At 53.6% G+C, this 15,615-nt stretch overlaps 7 protein-coding genes across 7 annotated transcripts; 6 read left to right on the top strand and 1 right to left on the bottom strand.

Moving 5' to 3' along the window:
* Window positions 1-20: 20 nt before the first annotated feature.
* PG998_005299 (uncharacterized protein) lies at window positions 21-281 on the bottom strand (the record flags this gene model as incomplete). The annotated part of the gene is made up of 1 exon (XM_066872117.1): window positions 21-281. The coding sequence occupies one exon, from the start codon at window positions 279-281 to the stop codon at window positions 21-23; it is 261 nt and encodes an 86-aa protein (XP_066732214.1).
* A 4,235-nt stretch (window positions 282-4,516) lies between these two features.
* On the top strand, window positions 4,517-4,924 carry PG998_005298 (uncharacterized protein; the record flags this gene model as incomplete). Its single annotated transcript, XM_066872116.1, has 1 exon — window positions 4,517-4,924. The coding sequence occupies one exon, from the start codon at window positions 4,517-4,519 to the stop codon at window positions 4,922-4,924; it is 408 nt and encodes a 135-aa protein (XP_066732213.1).
* A 185-nt stretch (window positions 4,925-5,109) lies between these two features.
* Window positions 5,110-5,514, top strand: PG998_005297 (uncharacterized protein; the record flags this gene model as incomplete). Its single annotated transcript, XM_066872115.1, has 1 exon — window positions 5,110-5,514. The coding sequence occupies one exon, from the start codon at window positions 5,110-5,112 to the stop codon at window positions 5,512-5,514; it is 405 nt and encodes a 134-aa protein (XP_066732212.1).
* A 711-nt stretch (window positions 5,515-6,225) lies between these two features.
* On the top strand, window positions 6,226-9,243 carry PG998_005296 (beta-glucosidase M; the record flags this gene model as incomplete). Its single annotated transcript, XM_066872114.1, has 9 exons — window positions 6,226-6,508; window positions 6,591-6,673; window positions 6,750-6,913; window positions 6,981-7,114; window positions 7,171-7,259; window positions 7,316-7,419; window positions 7,479-7,608; window positions 7,664-7,830; window positions 7,890-9,243. The coding sequence occupies 9 exons, from the start codon at window positions 6,226-6,228 to the stop codon at window positions 9,241-9,243; spliced, it is 2,508 nt and encodes an 835-aa protein (XP_066732211.1).
* A 688-nt stretch (window positions 9,244-9,931) lies between these two features.
* Window positions 9,932-10,615, top strand: PG998_005295 (uncharacterized protein; the record flags this gene model as incomplete). The annotated part of the gene is made up of 2 exons (XM_066872113.1): window positions 9,932-10,317; window positions 10,417-10,615. 2 exons carry the CDS (start codon window positions 9,932-9,934, stop codon window positions 10,613-10,615), a joined length of 585 nt encoding a protein of 194 aa, XP_066732210.1.
* A 2,001-nt stretch (window positions 10,616-12,616) lies between these two features.
* PG998_005294 (uncharacterized protein) lies at window positions 12,617-13,244 on the top strand (the record flags this gene model as incomplete). Its single annotated transcript, XM_066872112.1, has 2 exons — window positions 12,617-12,702; window positions 12,809-13,244. 2 exons carry the CDS (start codon window positions 12,617-12,619, stop codon window positions 13,242-13,244), a joined length of 522 nt encoding a protein of 173 aa, XP_066732209.1.
* Window positions 13,245-13,935: 691 nt separating this feature from the next.
* PG998_005293 (uncharacterized protein) lies at window positions 13,936-15,591 on the top strand (the record flags this gene model as incomplete). The annotated part of the gene is made up of 1 exon (XM_066872111.1): window positions 13,936-15,591. One exon carries the CDS (start codon window positions 13,936-13,938, stop codon window positions 15,589-15,591), a length of 1,656 nt encoding a protein of 551 aa, XP_066732208.1.
* Window positions 15,592-15,615: the final 24 nt, after the last annotated feature.

Here is a 15,615-nt window from a genome sequence, read left to right as displayed (position 1 = left end):
CCATTGCTCCAATCGGCAGTTCAGCTCGGCAACCCTGTTACCAACTTCTTGTTTCTTATGTCCATGTCCGCCTGGACGGATCTCCTGTCCTGCTGAGCTCCGCCGGCGACGACGGCAGCAGTCCTAGGCGTCGCCCCGTCGCGGCCTCCAGTCCGTTCGCAAGGCTTAAGATGCCGAAAATCCGATCGTGGGGATCCGTGGCCTGGCGATGGTAATGTCGAAGACCCGGCCCCTTCTCCGATATTGGCACGCTCTTGTTCTTCTTCTTCCTCGTCCTTCATTCTGGCCAATGGATATTCACAGCGCATCCATCGCGGATGCGGGGAGATTCCACATGCGTCGGTGATGAGAAGCCCCGCCTGTTGCATTAGTATAAATAAGTTCCAAATTGAGTAGAAAAGGGGACACAGGCAATAGTAGCGAACGGGAGACATATATCTTGCAACTCATGCCATCTGATATGATATTGACGATGCGCCAAGGCCATTGCGTAGGCGATCAGGGCTACGGGAATGAGTGGGACGAGTAGCAGCATCAAGACGGCTCGGATCGCACACACCCACGCAGGCGGTTCCTCTTCTACCCCTAGGCCCATACTGAAAACAGCAATTGGTTTTGCCTCGGTTCTACCGGCATTTTCAGGACTATTCAGGGTTTTTGTCACCACCCTGCCTGTAGTGGCCCTGCTTACACGTAAGCATGAATATTGCGCAAGACAGAGCGGGACATGTTCACGCCAATCACAAAGGGCTGAATACCAGACCGGTCTTGCTGAATTGCGGCTGACTTGACTCCAAAACCCGTATAATCGACATCGACAGGGTAAATATATACCTGATATGTGCTGGCGCATATGGGGGCTGGAAAGTGCGTGTGAGTTTGCAGCTGGACAGTACGGCGTCCACGGCCTACCAAGGTGTGTTGCACAGCCATTGGGGTCCAGACAGCTTATATTAAACCAGCAGCTGCCTCATGAGCGACGCAATTGCGAACGAACCAAAGTTATGCGCCCTGTCTGCCTCAGTCTGCCTCATCATTCAAACCTACGAGTTAAGGGGTCAAAGACAAGTCCCGCAAGATGTCCAATGGATTTCCTGCGAGCTCCAGCTAATATGAGATAAGAATACTCTATCTCCAGCCTGGGCTACCTGGGTCCATAATCAGTTGTTCTTTGGAGAAGAAGAGCCTGGTGGATTTGCCCAACTATTCGGCGCTTTCCTATTGTTGGGGCGACTCCGCTGATACCGTCGATATACTGGTCAATCTAGTGCCCATAAAGGCTACCACCAACCTCGAAAATGCCTTAGAGCGACTCCGCGCGTTAGGAGTCAAGCGCATCTGGGCTGATGCTCTATGCATCAACCAGGGAGACAACCAAGAAAGAAGTCTCCAAATCCGGAACATGAGAGAAATCTATTCAAAAGCCGAACTGACATTCTCTTGGCTTGGTGGCCCAGAGGAAGACTCTGCGGTGGATGGCTTGGAGTTTCTCCGGGAAAAAGAGGATTGGCTTTCGCAATTGAACGTGACCCTAAATCCCAAAAGGAAAAGGGGGTGGACGTCAAAAGGCCTCCAAAGTCCAGACACTGATGAGATACTGCCACACGACCTTGAAGATGTGTACCAGCCATATCAGGATCAAAAGGATGCACCTGTCATATGTCCAGAGACGGCAGAGCAACCTTTAAACAACCAGGAGGGATACGATGTGCAGGTGCCGATGCCCGTACAACCCCCCTATACGGCATCGCGGCGGTGCAAAAATCATTGCAAGCGTTGCAAAATCGATTATTGTTTCCAAGCGCTTTCGGATCTGTTCAAACGCGAATATTGGCGTCGTCGATGGATTATACAGGAGATAGCGGCATCCGAAGATGTCTGTGTTTTGTGCGGCTGGGAAACGCTACCGTTGGAGGAACTGTGTATCGCATTGAGTCAGTATCGAACATGTCGATTTTGGGATGATGCCAATGAAGACGCCTGCACCTTCTTCGACATTGCTATGAAGTTACGCAGGGCGTATCAGGGCCACGAAGACCTGCATCTCGGTGAGATAATCCCACAAACCAAGAACTTTCGTTCGCGTGATCCTCGAGACAGGATATTCGCTTTGCTTGGAATTTGTTCCGATGGGCCTCAACTCGTTCCCACCCCAAGCTATCACCAGTCCCCAGAGGGCGTTTCAAGAGACCTCACTCGATCAATGTTAAGAAGATATCATTGTTTCGACTTTTTGTTGGAGAATCACCGCAAGACATCCAACCCTCCAGACATGCCCAGCTGGGCTCTCGAGTGGTCATCATATCATATACCCCCGGGATTCACCGGAAATCGGCCGGACCCTCGTATCACCCGAGATATGGCAAACTCGGTCTTACGAGGTCCTCACCATATCTTAATGATGAGAGGCACCGTAGTTGGAACTGTCACTGGGGTCACATCGAGTATCTCGAACATCTTTGGTGCGGAGAACCAGGATCATCCCATGATATCTCTAGATGTGGATGGAAACTCAAAACAGTCACGTGTGTACTACCAGGATGCGCAAAGCGTTCGCGATGCACTTGCTTGGTGTCTTGCGAGGGATCACCCGGACAGAACAAGATTTCAAGGTCAGACGGACCGCTCAGTCTGTAAACGTTATCGAGTGATTCTTCATCGATGCGCCCGGCTGCCTGTATCTACGGATCAAAAAGCAGATGAGACTACAGATTACATCGAGGATGGTATCGAAAGGCCGGAGCTAACGTTCCGTCGATGGGTAGGCGTGAACGCCGATTTTCTTATTGATGGCATGAACCTGCAATGGCTGATAAAAGAGCGTGGCATTTGTTACTACGCAAAACTGCCCCTTGATTTCTTGCTGGGTCGTTTCGTTGTTGGCTCAATTGTTGCAGGACTTATAGCCTGCCCCATCGCGTTCCCAATTTCCAATTCTGTTGGAAGCATTGTGGGGATCTCATTCTTTGCTTTATCAGTATTGTCAGTGTTTGCTCTGCTGTGTCCATTGTGGTGCCTACGCCATCACTGGCCACGATCTTATGTTCTGGAGCCTATGGAAGATATAGTTGCCAGGGTGGCAACAAGGGAGAGACTGGCGTCTTGTGACACCGGCATGTTAGCAATGGTTGGGGATGATACACGACCGGCAGATCTAGTTTGCCAGCTAAATGCTTTCAGCAGTCCCGTAATCTTGCGGAAGTTTCTGGATGTGGAGGGGGAGTGTTATGAACTCATCGGTAAGGCATTTCCCTGCTTTTCGGTCGAAGATTTGGGCGTCTGTTCAAGAGATTTTGCTATTAAATAAGTTGATTTGATTATCCATATGGAATTGCAACCATGGATCACCAGCCGGGAAATCAAAGACAAATAATAGCATGAAGCTAAGTTGGTTGTGAAGAAGAGGATCACTGAGAAAACTGGTGACAAGTCTCAGCCAGCACGCGAGTGAGTTCCCGGCCAATTATTGCTAGTCCAGATGACTCGTTACGATATACACCCTCTTGTTTGGGGTTTTCCCGAGCATTTTCACCTGGAACCTACCCCTGCCACCAACAGTTGACTTTGGACTAACGAGTCGCCTGGACTTGTGCCCGTATCAGACAATCGAATCAGGTAACACATCGTCGAGCCAGAGGACATATTGTATAAAGCTATCCGTATGTCGTCACCTGGCCATGGCGTACCGAACGAACTCCAGCTGGGGAGTGCATTATCGGCTCATCCTGATCTCCGGGAGAGCGCGCCGATAATCCAGGGTCGTCTGGGTCCAACCAGGAGTCTGCGTATCCAATTGGATGCGGAGCGGGCATGTGACATCCCAAGAGGCTGGTTGTATACGTGGCTAAAAGATTGTTTCACCGCAAAATAGCTGACAAACGCGAAATCCACGCAACACAAGCTTTGATTGTGTGAAAAGGGAGTCATGCTCAGCCTCCGATCTTGGCTGGTCGATCATCTTGGCCTCCTGGTTTGGCGGGTAAAGTTCGGCTGAAGAGGTGCTTGTCATATTTCTAAATGAATGATACGGGGGAAGGAGGTGGAGGTGGAGGTGGAGGTGGAGAACCATCATGGCCAAAGGGAACTGGTGAGTCAACCGGCCGTAAATTGGCGTATTACTTCCCAGAAACGTGACAGTATGCTTGGCAACCGGGGGCTTTTGAGCGACAAAATGAGCGATTTGGCGGTATTTCCTCCTTGAAATCTTTGTTTGCAACAGTTGTTCTTGGTATTTCGTCAGATGGCGCCACTAAAGATCGGCATCGCAAAAGACAGTCGTGCTCCTGAGTATGCGCGTCCCCGTATTGTCACGATGCTCTAGACTATGTCTGTTCCTAACCAGGGCAGATGTTCTATATCAATAAAATGTAAAGCTCTCAGGTAAGACACCTTTGTTTGCTGTTATAATCGCGCACTTCATACTCAAGTATCCGAAGAATATTACTCGAGTTTAAGCTTTAGTTCTCTTGTGCGTTTACAGTGCCCCTTTGTATAGATCCATCGACACACCTTCACCATGTGTAGAGTAACAGATCCCTTCTGCCTCAGAAAAGCACCTGTCTTCGAAAATCTGGGTAGAAGCCTCCCTTACGACCCGCTGCCAGCACCGGTCATCGACAGCCTGCTGGGCCAGCGATTCCCGCCCATACCGTCATACCTGTCCCGTGTCCTCTTCGTGCCCAAGCATGACAACACCGTGTCACACCTACCCATCTACGAGGTCACTGGTGCCTACCGGGCCGCGGTCAAGAACGCCGCGCCTGGATCCAGCGGCTACAGGGTTAGCCTATGGTTCATGGATCGACCCAAAGGCGACGGGACCGACGCCGCAGAAGTTCGACTTTTTGTCAATAATCAGGCGGACCATGTTACCGTGGAGCAGAGAAGCATGAACCCGGCGGAAAATGGTATTGCAATCATGTAAGAATAATACCTTCGCCTGGGCTCCGATAACAACCTCTACCGAGATTCTCAACTGACCCGGAGATAATCACTAGAAACCTGCCCACGGGACGAAATGAACCAACGATAGTCACTGGGCCTGGGCACACAAGGAGAAGCATCCGCGTTGCCCCTAGCCTTCCAAACCCAGCGAGCCACTCCGACACCATGAGGCCTGTCGAGCCGATTGTGACCCAGTTTCCAACGTTGGTGGTAAACAACGCAACGAGCGGCGAAGAGGCACAGTGGCAGATACGGCCCGTGGGGCCTGGATCCGTCTGCTATCACTTGGTGCGGTATCGCCAGTCTGACCCCTGGAACACAGGCACGGACGCCGAGGTAGCGGCCGTCTACCACCACGCAGGGCCACACCTCTCGCATCCCTTGGACCACGGCGAAGGCGTGCTGCTGGTCCCGGAGAACCAGGACCCGAATGCTGATGTGCTTGTCGTGGCCATGGTCGTTGTACTCTTGTGGTACATTCGCGAAATTGATGTCCCGGCGCCGGCAAAGGCGTCGTCTCTGTCTAAGCTATTGGGGAGCCTTAGAATAAGCAAAGACGGCACGAGTTGACGAGACCAAGAACACGTGTACTATGTTTGACAGACGACATGGTATTCATGTTTCCATTGTCGTTAAAATAGACTTAGAGCTACACTAGATTGGAAGCATGTCTTTCAAAAGACCGAGCGCATCTTTGAGGATGTTAGCCAGCTGCTTTGACGTCGCGAGAGGCGGCAAACCAATGGGCAGTCTCATTCGACGCGGGGTATTTGGGGTGACTTGTCAGACAATAACATCATCACTAAAAAGTATGCCCGGCCACTTATCCCATGACTCGCCTTCTTTCGTGTCCCCCAGGATCTCGGGCATTAATTTAGCGAAGCTTCCGATGTCCCGCCCCGGATCTCTATGCTGATCTCGGTTCGGAGTCGCGAGGAGGCCCATCTAAAAGCCAGGTTCTCCGCAGGTTCTCGACAGTTTCTCGCCTAGATCACGAGATGGACTGCCGACCCGTGGCTGCTTCCCCGCATAACTATCGATTGGCTGCATATGCCAAGCCCGCAACTCCAACGTCATTCAACCCACCGCGCCAGGGGTAGGGCAGACCTCGATGCAAGTTGGGGTGTCATGAACATTCGCTTTTCCAGTCCATCCTTCCCTGCGAGTAGGATACTGCAGGTAATCGTATGCCGCCTCGCACCCTGCTGCAGAACCTCTCTGTTGCAGAATACCACGGTAACACGGCTAGTTTGATTGGCATGTAACCCGTTTGTGGCCCACATGACCAGCCATTATACCGAGGGCGACATGTTGCTCAAAGAGGGGTTGCGGACCAGCCGGCGTGTCACGGCGGCTACAAAGGTCGGCCATTGGGACCAAGCTCTAGCACCGAGACCCCCCAGGTCACTACCCAGTCCTGTCCGCTTCCTCATCTGCCTGCTCATCATGGTGGCCCTACTTCATCGCCTGTTGGTCGGTTCCGCCTTGGTGGCGCACACCGGTGCCCAGATCATCACCGACGACACCGAGTTCTACGGACAGTCCCCGCCTGTCTACCCATCACGTGAGTCCTCACTACCACACACTTTCCATATTCACTATAAGGCCCTAAGAGATGTACCATTGCTGACACTCAATCAATGCAGCCGAGGGAAAAGGTTTGGGCGACTGGAAAGATGCATACTCGAAGGCCCAGGCACTCGTGGGCCAGATGACCCTTGAAGAGAAGGTAAATGAGCGAGCGATGCTTTACCCAGACCAGCCATGAAGATCACACCGACTTGGATAACTAAGACATACCATAGATCAGCTTGACTGGTGGCGTCCGTGCCGACAATCTTTGCTCTGGGAATATTCCTGCTATCTCTCGGCTCAACTTCCCGGGCCTTTGTCTTAGCGACGGCCCTCAGGGTGTTCGGTCTACCAACTATGTCTCTAGCTGGCCTTCTGGTATCTCAGTTGGCGCCAGGTATGTGAGCCAAGCTAGCGCCCCTCGCCGAAAGAGAACCGGGACCGTTACTGACTTTACATAATAGCTGGAATCGAAACCTGACACGCCAGAGGGGCGTCGAGATGGCTCTCGAGTTCAAGCGCAAGGGAGTCCAAGTCCCTCTCGGCCCAGTCGTTGGGCCTCTCGGCCGCATCGCTACAGGCGGGAGGAACTGGGAAGGTATTTGTCAACAGCCTCCGGACTATCAGTGACGGTCGTTAACAGTTATGGTACAGGGTTTAGCAATGACCCCTATCTGGCTGGCATTATGGTCGCCGATACTGTTGAGGGCATGCAATCCACCGGAGTGGTTGCCAGCACCAAAGTGAGTCACATATGGCCACTCGAATTGTTGAGAACATCTGCTCACCCAATTAACAGCACTTCATCATGAATGAGCAAGAGAGAAACCGTAACCCCGAGGGTAATGTCGCAGCCGTGTCATCTAACCTCGATGATAAGACTATGCATGAGCTCTATCTCTGGTGAGAGACTCCTATTGCAATCTTGCACATGCAAGCACCTAACTCGCTAATCTTCTCAGGCCATTTCAAGATGCAGTCAAGGCCGGCACAGGATCGATCATGTGCAGCTACCAAAGGATCAACAACTCTTACGGTTGTGCCAACAGCAAGACCCAGAATGGTCTTCTCAAGACCGAATTAGGTTTCCAGGTAGGATTGGCCTTCATTCGTTCCCCGAGACTGAGTTAACATTGGACTTTTCCAGGGTTACATTGTCACTGACTGGGGTGCACAACATTCCGGAGTCGCTACCGCCTTGGCAGGGCTCGACATGGTCATGCCTTCTGCCACCGCATTCTGGGGTAACAACCTAACTCAGGCCGTCACTAACGGATCTGTTCCCGAGTCTAGAATAGACGACATGGTCACCAGGTAAGAAGATCCATCGAAATGGAAGCAAACCCCAAGTCTATACTGACTGACGTTTGCAGAATTCTGTCGACTTGGTACAAGTTCAACCAGGACACAGACTTCCCGCCCCCGGGTATTGGCATGCCGCCGAACCTGGCCGCACCCCATGAGAGGGTGATTGGCAGATCAGCCAAGGGCAAGCCAGTCCTCTTGCAAGGCGCGATTGAATCTCACGTGCTACTGAAGAACATCAACAACGCCCTGCCACTCAAAGAGCCCAAGCAGCTGTCAATATTCGGCTACTCTGCCCGAGGGTTTGACCGTTACACACCGGGAAGCCCCAGCTGGAACGATGGCGGGTCGGCGCTGAGCCCAGCAGAACAGAGACGCAACGGTTTCCTTACGGTGCCTACGCAAATCGCGTCGAATGGCACCCTACTGAGCGGTGGCGGCTCTGGTGGCACCCAGCCCGCCTACCTGAGCTCTCTCTTCGAGGCCCTGAGCCAGCGAGCCTACGACGAGGGCACAAACATCTGGTGGGACTTCGTGAATCCCGATCCACAGGTTGACCCGACTTCGGACGCGTGCATCGTCGACGTCAACGCATATGCGGCCGAGGGCTGGGACCGCGTTGGTCTCCGCGACGACTACACTGACTCCCTCATCCTTAATGTCGCTTCCAAGTGCCGGAACACCATCGTCGTGTTCCAGAACGCCGGTGTTAGGCTCGTGGACGGGTTCGTCGACCACCCCAACGTGACGGCCCTGATTTTCGCCCACCTCCCCGGTCAGGACAGCGGCCGCGCCCTCGCCTCCATCCTGTACGGCGACGCCAACCCCAGCGGCAAGCTGCCCTACTCGGTGCCCCACAAGGAGGCTGACTGGGGCCCCATCGCCAACGAGACCAAGCCCGAGGGTGTCTACGAGCGGTTCCCGCAATCCGACTTCGACGAGGGCGTCTTCATCGACTACCGCGCTTTTGACAAGGAGAAGATTGAGCCGCGGTACGAGTTCGGGTTCGGTCTGAGCTATACCACATTCAACTACTCCGACGTCGCTGCCACAGCCGGCGGCGCTAACACTGACCCCTACCCCACGGGTCCGATCGAGCCGGGCGGCCACATCGACCTCTGGGACATTGTTGCCAAGGTGTCGGCGACCGTGACCAATAGCGGCTCCGTGGCGGGCGCCGAGGTCGCCCAGATCTACATCGGCATCCCGGGAGGCGACGCGCCCATCCGACAACTGCGAGGGTTCGCCAAGCCCACGCTTGCGCCCGGCGAGTCGGCGACGGTCGAGTTTCCCCTCACCCGACGCGACTTGAGCACATGGGATGTGGTGGCGCAGAACTGGAAGCTGCAAACGGGCGAGTACGCCGTCTACGTGGGATCTAGCAGTAGGAGCCTGCCATTAACGACGACCATGACATTGTAATGGATCAATTGATCTGCAAAAGAAGCAGTTATGCCTTACTTCTGGGCACTTCTGGGCTGCAGCGGGACCGGCGTGGTACAGTAAGCATGCTCGTGTTGAGCCCTGTCGTAGTAGCTTAATAACCAATGGAAAGCTTTTGTCCTTCGATGTTATTGGATCGGACGAATCTCTCGTTGGCATTCCCTCCGTGCCAGATGTTTGTGACGGGCTGGTTGTTTCTGTGGCACTGCCTGGCCGATCTGCAGTGGCACTAAAAGCCCCTCGGTACTGCCTCGACGCCCGTACGGCGGCACAGGCACAGCCCATGCAAATCAAGGCCAATCAACCTGAGGCCAAGGTCGGGTCGCGGCGATGATTTTTGGGGTGTTTTTGCTAGTCCCACATCAGCGGGCCAAGCAAGCAAACATTCACCAACCCACGCCGCATGCGCCTCACGTAAAAACCAAACATGCCACCATGTGCACGAAAAACTCGGCTGCCTGTTCTTGTGGCACTGATCCAGATGCTTGGCTATTGCCGAACCTCTTTAAGAAGGCGAGAAGCCTCGCGGATTATACTGCTTAGCTCTCCGGAACTCGACATCGACATACCGCCAGACGTGCTTGACGTGTAATTAATTACTGTACAAGCCCACGAAAACCCCCTCTCTTCGCCCAAAGACCCCAAAGACCTCGCACCAGCCACCAAGATGCCACCGATCACCACACAGCAAACCTCGAGCGTCTCGGTGTTCCTGCGGCGCATCGCCCTGGTCCAGTACCCCTTCGCTTGGATCCTGCTGCTGGCCCACGGCATCTCGGCCGAGAAGGTGGTCCCCGCTCTCGGCCTCCTGCCGCTGACGGCCTCGTTCCTGCTGAGCGGCTTGCTTCTGCACCGCGACGCCCTGGCCGCCGCGGGCTCCCCCATCCAGCTCCTCTCGCCCCGGAACGTCATGTGCTGCGACTTCGCCATCGCGTGGCTCCAGCTGCCGCTGCTGATCTTCAGCTGGATCTCGCTGACGGACGGAGGCTACCGGTACGATACGAGTCAGACCATTTTGGGGACGTATGGGACGGTTTTCATGATGGTGGACTGGTGAGTCGAACCTTAAACTTCCCCTTTGTCCTCTTGTGCTCCATGTTGCTCCTCCGTTTTTTGGCAGAGCTGTGCTGACACTCTTTGGGAATGAAACAGCGGCATTCATTTTTACTTCGCGCTCACGGATGTCTTCCACATCCTGCTGTCGCCTAGCTGTGAATGCCCCCACTGCCAGAGCGTTCATAGACGCGGACGAGGGGGCATCTCTTTGCCGGCCGATGAAGAGTACACCCCGCTTCAGAGTGACGTGGAGGGCCAGGAATCCAGTCGTGAAGCCGCCATGGAGCAGGTTTAGGGGTACTTGATTAGTATTGGTTATGGAAGAGAGGATTGCTTTACGGGGACACTTTGCGTTCTTCCACCTAGTTGAGGATGCTATATTATGTATGGACAAAGAGAGATTGGAGTTGAAAAGGGTTAGGTGTTTGCTCAGTCATCGGTACGAAACGAGAAGCTGCTAGAATGGAGGCAGCACCTAAGGTATAAATCGAGTCACTCATTCAGCATTTATCACCCAAGAAAGTCTTATTATTCACCCAGTATGAGCATCTTCTTTGGTAAGGAATCTCTGTAATAGGTGGAGCTGCCCACGTTAGCCATATAGAAGCACACCACCGTCACGTTTCGCATCTGGACCAAGACCAGCGCCTCTGGTGGCAAGGCGGTTGTCGCAGAGGTGGCGGATTTAGTTTTAGTAGCAGCTTGTTAGTAGGAAGATCTATCGCCATTGCAAGGCTTTGACATGAAAGAAGGTTACCGGAAACAAATGCTCGATGAAGAGAAGAGTGTCTCGAGTCATGGCAAATTCGAGAATGCATAGGAGTATCTCGTCCGGCAGGCAGTCTAGGTAGCAGGCTGGCATCGTGGTTGGCATGCGAACGTCGGGAACTTGGGAAATGTGTAGTTATCACGTCACAGTCACAGTGATTCGGACAAGATTCGAACAAGGGTCATCGAGGCCGGTATTCTTTGTTGGAGCAAAGCGTGACGATCGGCTAAATTTAGCAAAGTGAGATGAAGGAGAGACGAAGCGGTCCTGGGCAAGACGTAGAACTGCTTGGCGGTAAGCATGTATGTATTTGACGGACGCACGGGCAGTGGGCAACGACAAGATAATATACCCTTATTTATCTCCTTTGAAGATGGATCTAGGGGAAAGTCACTATGGGCATATAGACATCGGGAAGTACGACGCCGACGATCAAGAGGGGAAATGAAATATATTATGTGATAGGGCTATTAGTCAACAGCGGGGGTGACACTGCACGAAGACACCATTGGATTAATGACGGGATCAGGAGCAGCAGATAACCAGCTGCGCGCCCCTTTGCATATGAGAATACGTGAAGACTAGGGATGATATCAGCGGCAAGCTGTACAGTATCATAGCCTCGATTCTAGATAGGAGTTCCCTATCAATTTGCAACACGTTTATGGCTGCCTCTGTCAGTGAATATTAGTCAGCCCATACGGCAGGTGTCGAGCAACTCTGCCATGAAATATTATAATCGGGCGGAAGCTACGGTACAAATGGTTTCTCTAGGTCCAACACGTCCCGGTATGTATCCGACGTCAGGCTTACTAAAGAGATGACGATATATGGCCAGCTTCAGCTGGAGCTTGGCGGGCTAGGCGGTGCTGTCCGCCGTATAAAGTTCTGACGAATGACAGCTGGAAAGATCATCTTGGCACAAAACCTGGAGAACTGAGCCTATGCCGATCCTAAAGCCCTGACTTGAGTGTTTTCCATAATTAACTCAGTTACCTCAGCACAGTCAGATGATCGCCAGGCAGACGCGAGACGGGGCTTAGGCCTGGAGGTTTTACGACGTAATACGTCGTGTAATTAATCACTGCAGATCCGGCCCCCAGCAGAAGGAGCATTACTACGCCGCCATCCTACTGTTTTACTTCGATTAGACTTCTTCTCTTCAACAATCCCGCTGATCTTTACAAGCGCTCCCCGTCTGTGGTTTCCTTTTCAGAAAGCCCCAATCTAAGCCCTGCTGGTTGCTCGCTGCCAATGTCCCCAGGATTAAGAATGACGTTGCCCTTTGAGCGAAGGAATGCGAATAACGGCAGCATTTACATGATATTTTGCGATGATCATGCTTTCAAATCCTTCGTCCTTGACGATGCCTCAATCTGTAGGAGACTCGAGCGACGTATAAATAGCAAGGAGGTTGACCGTTACATCTCGTCCTAATCATCTCAAATAACATCACCGTCGACAATTCAAACGTACTACCACCATCTTACCTAGTCAATCATCAAGCACCTAGTCACCTACTACACTATGCATTTCTCACAAGGCTTCGTACAGCTCCTCGTTGGTGCGGCAACCGTCGTGTCCGCCATGCCCCAGCCTTCGGAGCACAACCTGTAAGCCAAACATCCACCACCTATGCTCTCTATACAATATACAAAAATGCAGATAGGCGAAGAGAATGTAAACTGACGTGAAGTTTTATCGTTCCCTTTCCTCTAGGCGTGAAGAAGCCGGCGACATCATCGAGAAGCGCGCCCCCTTTGACCCCGTGAAGGCCTGCAAGACCTTCAAGCCTGCAGCCGGCGAGCTGATGGTGCTGAGCGAGGTCGGCCACAATGTCATCTTCGTTCCCGAGAAGAAGAACTTTGGCAACGAGGTCGGCGACCGCGTGGGGTTCCTGCTCGACAACGAGTGCAAGCTTGTGTCCAACACGTACTACAAGGCGCGCGGCAGCGGCAACGGCTGGGAGGCCAACTTCAAGAGCGGCCAGGGGAAGACTGTGCGCTCGCGCATCGCCTGGTACGGTGTCGACAGGATCGACAACGCCAAGATCCAGTACGACGGCAAGGACGTCAAGGCCACGTGCTCGGGCAAGAAGCACAAGTTCGAGGGCCTCGACGTCGACCACTACAAGGCGTGCAACTTCAAGTTCTGAGCGTGGCTTGTTGACGGCAGTCAGTAGCCATTACGCTAGATATCTCCGGGTTGGTGGTATTCTAGCCTAGCTCCGTTACGGTCATTGGCGTGGTTGTGGGTTGTGGGTTCTGGTTTCTGGTTTCCGGTTTTATCTTTGCTTTCCGAGGGCAGCATATCATTTGTCTTTTGCAATACCAATCACATCATCTATCACGAATCGACTAAATTGAGAGTGACGTCCACGAAGGCGTGTGCGAGTAATTTGGCGGTCCGGCGGCTAACAGTGGTGGCAGCGCCCCGCAATCTTACCAGAGTACAGATACGAGGCCAGTCACTGACTCAAATAGCTGTGGCTTGTGCATCGACGTAGGCCGGGATTTGCCGCGTCATGAGATCGCTTCTCTGCTTCGTTACTTGAGCCGAGAAGGCCATATTTCCGCTCATCAGCTGCGCGGCTAACGGCGGAAAGGCCTGGGACAGAGTTGAGAAAGGGGACGGTGCTTGCCGCAACCGTGACACATCTCTCTATGGCGTCTAACTTTCGACCGAGGGTTACGCATCCTGGGGACACGGGCTAAACCCGGGATTCGTCGACGATGCGCGCCATTTCGATAAGACCAAGGTGAGTTGAACGATGCGTTCCTGCATCTTCTGATTTCGCATCTACTTGAATATTGCATCCGCCATCCTGAAAGCTGTCTGCATTCACCATGTTGCATGCCACACCCATCCAACATCTGCATCTGCAGGTCCCGGCACTCGATGTGTCGCTTATCCGCGCGGATGACCTCCGCACTGCCTTCGCAGCGGCTATGTCCCAGATGTACAAGAATGAAGTGCCGCGCTACGGCGACTTGGTCCGGATCGTGCAGGAAGTGAACCAGGCTGCTCTGTCGGGGATCAGTAGCTGGGGCGCCGGCGTCAGTCACGCGACGACGGACTCACCAGAGTGTCTGAGTCTCGAGCGGCATGGTGCGATAAGACTGGGGCTGCCAAACGAGCTCCGAACGGTCCGACGCATCTTCGCTGTGCTGGGGATGTATCCAGTGGGCTACTACGACTTGTCGGTGGCGGGCCTCCCCATGCATGCGACGTGTTTCCGACCGATGACGCCAGCATCGCTAGCGCGCAACCCGTTCCGCGTCTTCACAACGCTGCTGCGACCCGATCTTGTGAAATCCGAGGATGGCACAAGGGAACTAGCTTTGCAGCTACTGTCACGCCGAACGCTCTTCAGTCCAGAGCTCCTCTCAGTGCTCGACAGAGCCGAGCGGCAGGAACAAGGTCTGTACGCGGAACAGGCCGAGATCTTTATTCGCGAGGCCCTGCAGACGTTCAGCTGGGCCAACGGCGTCGCGGCTTCAACGGCCGACGAGTATGCTCGCCTGAGTGCCGAGCACCCAGTCCTTGCCGACATCGCCTGCTTTCGCACCGCGCACATCAACCATCTCACACCGCGCGCGCTGGACATCGATGCCGCCCAACGCGCCATGGTCGGTGAGGGCATGTCCGTCAAGGAACGTATCGAGGGCCCGCCACGGCGCCGATTCCCTATCCTCTTGCGTCAGACCAGCTTCCTCGCCATCCATGAGCCCGTACATTTCCTCGCAGAGCAAGATAGTACCGGCGGTCTTGATGAGAGGAAGATGATGCGGGAGGATTCGTCGACTAATCAGCGGCTGGTGAAAGGTTCTCATTGTGCTCGCTTCGGCGAGATTGAGGAGCGCGGAGCAGCGGTCACGGTAGCTGGTCGACGCTTATATGATAATTTATTGGCCGAGACTACAGCTCAGGTCGCATCACACGAGACAAATGCGAATAGCCGCACGTATGACAAAGTCCTGACGGAAACATTTCGAGGCAAGTATCCAGACGACCTGGGCGAGCTGTGCCGGCAGCGGCTCATCTTCTGTCAATACCGATGCACAGGTAAGCAGCTGACCAACTCTTGGCCTGAAATTGCTGTTTCGCGTGGCAAGGAAAGTTCCCTCGGAGGCCTCGGGGATGCTATAGATGCGAACGTGGAGGTAATGTTGGATTGGGCGCATTGCTTGGTGGATGAGGGTGTCCTCGTGGCCGAACCGATCACGTATGAGGACTTCCTGCCATTCTCAGCCGCTGGAATATTCCAGTCGAATTTGCAGAGAACCGGCTCTGCTTCGACCGAAACTACCAGCAAACAGAGTTCGGCGAAATCTGGACCAGCTAGGATACCATCGTTAGTCGAGGCGCGAGGCGGTGACAAGGATTCGCTAGAGGAAGCGTTGGGAGTTGCTATCACCGACCCAGACGTGTTGTATGCCCAGGCGCAGAAGGATAGCCTTTTGGGATGTCTGAAAGAGCTGGGATTGAACGATACCCTTTAACCATCAGCTGAATTATTGGCGCGG

This window comes from Apiospora kogelbergensis (genome assembly GCF_038363985.1).
Source record: "Apiospora kogelbergensis strain CBS 113332 chromosome Unknown utg000003l_segment0_segment0, whole genome shotgun sequence".
Classification (NCBI taxonomy): domain Eukaryota; kingdom Fungi; phylum Ascomycota; class Sordariomycetes; order Amphisphaeriales; family Apiosporaceae; genus Apiospora; species Apiospora kogelbergensis.
The sequence above is the reverse complement of the archived record's forward strand: the minus strand, read 5'-3'. Positions and strand labels throughout refer to the sequence as shown.